Raw genomic sequence first — 4,325 nt, 5'->3', positions numbered from 1 at the left:
GTTTACGAAATGTACTTGGCAATCTAGATGAAAGGGTGTTTATGATTTCCTTTAAGGACCAGGTGCTTCAAGCGAGGGAAATATATTTAAAACATAGGGAAGAAGGAGAGGATGCGTGGAAAGAGACAGCTACCATCATACTTGGCAATCTACATGAAAGGGTATTTCTCATTAGAAATTATTGATCAAAATTTAAAAAAAACATCTCATTAAGGTTATTTTCTAAGGTGATAGAGACTCTTCACTGAATGCAGAAAATGTCCTTTGTTTCAAAATTTCTGCATTTTGGATATGAACTCCAAGCGGCGAATGGGTTAGAGCAACAACAAAAAACCTCAACAATTATACCGTCCATTGAGTTTCTTAGAGATCGTGAAATGGAATTTGAAGAAAGTTTAAGAAGTGATAGAAAATAAAAATTATCCCGTTAGCCTTGCTCGCAAGGGATTTCTAATTATGATTACGATTGTTATTCATATGCTTATCAATAAAATCAATGAATAAAATCCATCATGTGTGTGTACACTTTATCCGTAGACTTACACAAAGAAGAGCCTATCATTGGTTCTGAGCGTAGCCTCTCATGAAGAAGACGTTTTCTTTCAAATTGAAAGGTTGTTTGAACTGTGGAATTCCCGAAATTCTATGAAGGACTTTCCTCAACAGGTACCAATCTACTGTACTTGACATGTTTACAAAATGTCAAATATATTATTTTTATAATTAAGCCAGTGTACCAAAGTCATGCAAATTTTGAAGCATTTTTTTTCTTAATCACGAGATTGACGCGGACGTCTGAGAAAACATTGGATTGAAACTATAGCTGTAGGAAGTGAATCTTAAGTGACAAGACGAGCATAAAAACATCATATACATCTAAAAGTGTGTCTAACAACAAAATTCTAAATACAAAAGTGCAAAATTTTCCTGAAAACGTATAGAACAGAATGGTCTTGAATAACAAATGATCAAGGTGACTACCCGTAATAAAGGGAGTGACTGTGTGACTGACTAATTAAAGAAGTGACAGTGAATGACTAATCAATAAACTTAATGACTTATAAACTGAATGACTGGATGACTAACTAATTAACGGAGTGACTGGATGACTAACTGATCAAAAACATTATATCTCCAGCAACAAGCTGGTTTGTATAAAAGATCGATATAAATGGATTGCATTCGCAAGATTAAAAGATTATAGTTATGCATCTGGTTTTATTTTTAGATTTTCAAAAACATCCCATGCGTCGAGGGGCCCAAAATATGCCAGTATTTAAGGCGCGTGGAACAATTGAAGGACATAAAGACGGTGGCAGAGGAGATCTCAAAGGACAGAAAGAAAAGAATACTGGAACAGGTCTTTACAAGCAGGACTGGCTGCCAAACATGGGAGGAGGCTTCAGAGAGATATGCCCTCCATGCAGAAAAAATGGAAGAATTCTTGGGTAAAGCTTCAATAAATTTATGTTTTCTAAACATAATACATTACAAATTACTTGTAAAATAATCAGTGTTGAAATAAGAATCAATATTAACATAATCTATTTAAGTTCATCACATATCTAAAAACTTGTAATTTTTCATTTAAAGATTCCATCAAAGTCAGCCAGAGACTAGTTCCCACTGATTTCATAAAATTTTGCGATGAGGCAGTCCGGCAAGAGGTACCGGTAGACCTTAACACAGTTGTTACCGTCAATGTTTCCGTAGAGCTGAACGAAAAACAGAGAGAGTATTTAGATCAGGAAAAGAGAAAATTTGAAATGAAAATATGTAAAGGTCTTAAAAAACTAAAAACTGCGGCTGAGGAATAATAAAATATATCATCGTACTCACCCATTATATGTCTGTTATTAATTTGTATCAAGTTATTACTGACGGGATTTTATTTATATTTTAGAATAGAAGCAGCCAGAGAGAGAGAGAGAGAGAGAGAGAGAGAGAGAGAGAGAGAGAGAGAGAGAGAGAGAGAGAGAGAGAGAAACCCATGGCTTGAGACAATGGACTTTAAATTTCTTTTGTTTGAAGTGCAATATAATAATAGAATAAAGGGTTAACTGTCCCAAGTAATGTGATATCACATTTATGAGGCCATGGGCATTCCTTAAATTGATAGATATTTGAAATAAATTTCTTAAGACCTTATCAATGTCTTATCTCAGCCATGGTTGAGTGATCAACGATGAAATAGACAGGCCTACGTCACATTGCTGTTTGACACAACTACCAAAAGTCCAAGCTCTTGTTAAAATGGTTCTAATATATGTGTTTTATTATATATGTGATGCATGTTACAGAGGTATTTTTTTTTATTACAAGACAGAAGGAAAGGGGCGCGAGTAAGTAAGCGTCTTGCTTAAGAACAATCCATTTTGTTTGCTGAGTAATGATTCATGAAAGATGTAAACAAGGTATCGGGTACATATAACAAATAATTATTTATTTTCATTTTATATTACATCAAGATATCACAAACTCAAAATCTCTCTCTCTCTCTCTCTCTCTCTCTCTCTCTCTCTCTCTCTCTCTCTCTCTCTCTCAAATTGTCTGTCCTCGGCGTGGGTGTTCTGAGGGCGGCTAGCCTTTGATGCTGGCAGATCGGCTGGCAACTATGCGTGGGTGTTGTGAGGGCGGCTAGCCTTTGATGCTGGCAGATCGGCTGGCAACTCGTGCGTGGGTGTTGTGACGGCGGCTAGCCAGATCGTCTAGCTACTGTATTTAGCAAGCTGCTGACGTAACAGAGGCGGTACTCTATTTTTTCTTCATCCAATCATAAAAAACAGTAAAGACCATGTGCAATTTTGATAACGCCTATCAAAATTGCAAAATTGCATTCATGGAGAGAAGACCGAGTACAGTTTAAGTGAGCATGACAGCGCATTACTAAACTTAATTTTATGATGTGTTTTTAAACGAGATGAGATACATGTACTTTGTGTCCCTGTGCAAGAGAGAATGCCGAGTGATCAAAACAATCAAGTTTTACTTCACCAATTACTTGTGTTTTGTAAATTTGCCGCTAAATTGTTGCATTTTAAATGAGTGAAAATGGGCGGGCGGATCCTGGATTTTCATGTTTTCTAAACGGGTTTTCTTCTTCTTATGGATATATTTTTGAACTGCTCTTTAGACATGATTCAAGGACAGTTTAAGATATAAAAAGTTGGGACGATCATTGAAAGAAAAAAAAAACTGAACAAATATAAATTCTACGTAATGCAGACATTATCTGGACATGGCACCATTGAAAATGATTGATTAATTATAAACATTACGATACCAGGAAATTTATCGAAATTCATTTAAGAAATAAACAACGTTATTTAGTGAACATGGCGTTATGAATAGCAACTGCTCTGTTGGCATATTCCATGATGTAAGTAAATAATCAGCAAATGTGAAAAGATATTAATTAGGAGATATATTATACGCAGGGCAGAGCGTTGTCCGATGACTTCTTATATGAAACATTTTATATATTCTATTATTGAATATATTTTTAATCTTATAAATGGGAACTTTGATTGTTCTCTGTGAATAAACCCCGTTTCAACTATGGCCCCACTTGATTTCAGACTTGTGACGACTGATTCTCTGAAGTCATCGGGGAATGCCTTGCCTATTTGCTGATTATATACTTATTTGGTGAAATAATTTTGATTTTCAATCACTTTTCTGATACTAAATATAATGTTTTTCGATCGCTTAACTAACATGTATATAGCAAGTTAGAAATGCCGAGGTGGATTGAAAATACCTATAACTACATGTAGTTTCAATCCAATGTTTTCTCAGACGTCCGTGTCAATTTGTTCCCGCCAATTTCAAATGTTTTGACTGCAACAAGTGAAATTGACGTACGCTGTATATTTCCAATATTCCGCGGTCTTATTAGTTAATTGCTGAACAATACATGCATATTAACGAGAAAAACCCCTACAAAAAAACCCAAATAAATCTACAATCAAATCCTGCAACAGTTCAAAATATGAATCTAACAACAGGCACAATTAATGTGACGCGCCAAGATATGGCGTTGAAAGGTTACACTTGTGACCTTTTTTTTTTGTTTGCAAAAATTATCAAAGATTTTAATGTTTAAACACCAACAGCGGAAAAACGAACAGACAAAATTAATGTGACGCACCAAGCAAAGATTGCTTTGAAATGGCAAATCCGATCCTTTAATTATGACCAATCTGTTAAAAGATGCTTCTATTGTAATTGTTTCTTGGCTCACAACGAATGATGAAACTTTTAAATTGGCTAATTTAAATTGTTAATGATTTTGGAACATTACAACGTAACATGGGCGATCCAGA

At 35.1% G+C, this 4,325-nt stretch overlaps 1 protein-coding gene across 1 annotated transcript; it reads left to right on the top strand.

Moving 5' to 3' along the window:
* Window positions 1-56: 56 nt before the first annotated feature.
* LOC128170182 (uncharacterized) lies at window positions 57-1,853 on the top strand (the record flags this gene model as incomplete). Its single annotated transcript, XM_052836117.1, has 4 exons — window positions 57-161; window positions 538-666; window positions 1,229-1,448; window positions 1,594-1,853. Coding segments are annotated over 4 exons (678 nt in total), but the record flags the coding sequence as incomplete, so codon positions are not given.
* Window positions 1,854-4,325: the final 2,472 nt, after the last annotated feature.

This window comes from Crassostrea angulata, unplaced genomic scaffold (genome assembly GCF_025612915.1).
Source record: "Crassostrea angulata isolate pt1a10 unplaced genomic scaffold, ASM2561291v2 HiC_scaffold_391, whole genome shotgun sequence".
Lineage (NCBI taxonomy): Eukaryota > Metazoa > Mollusca > Bivalvia > Ostreida > Ostreidae > Magallana > Magallana angulata.
This window is presented reverse-complemented; position numbering and strand designations above follow the sequence as displayed.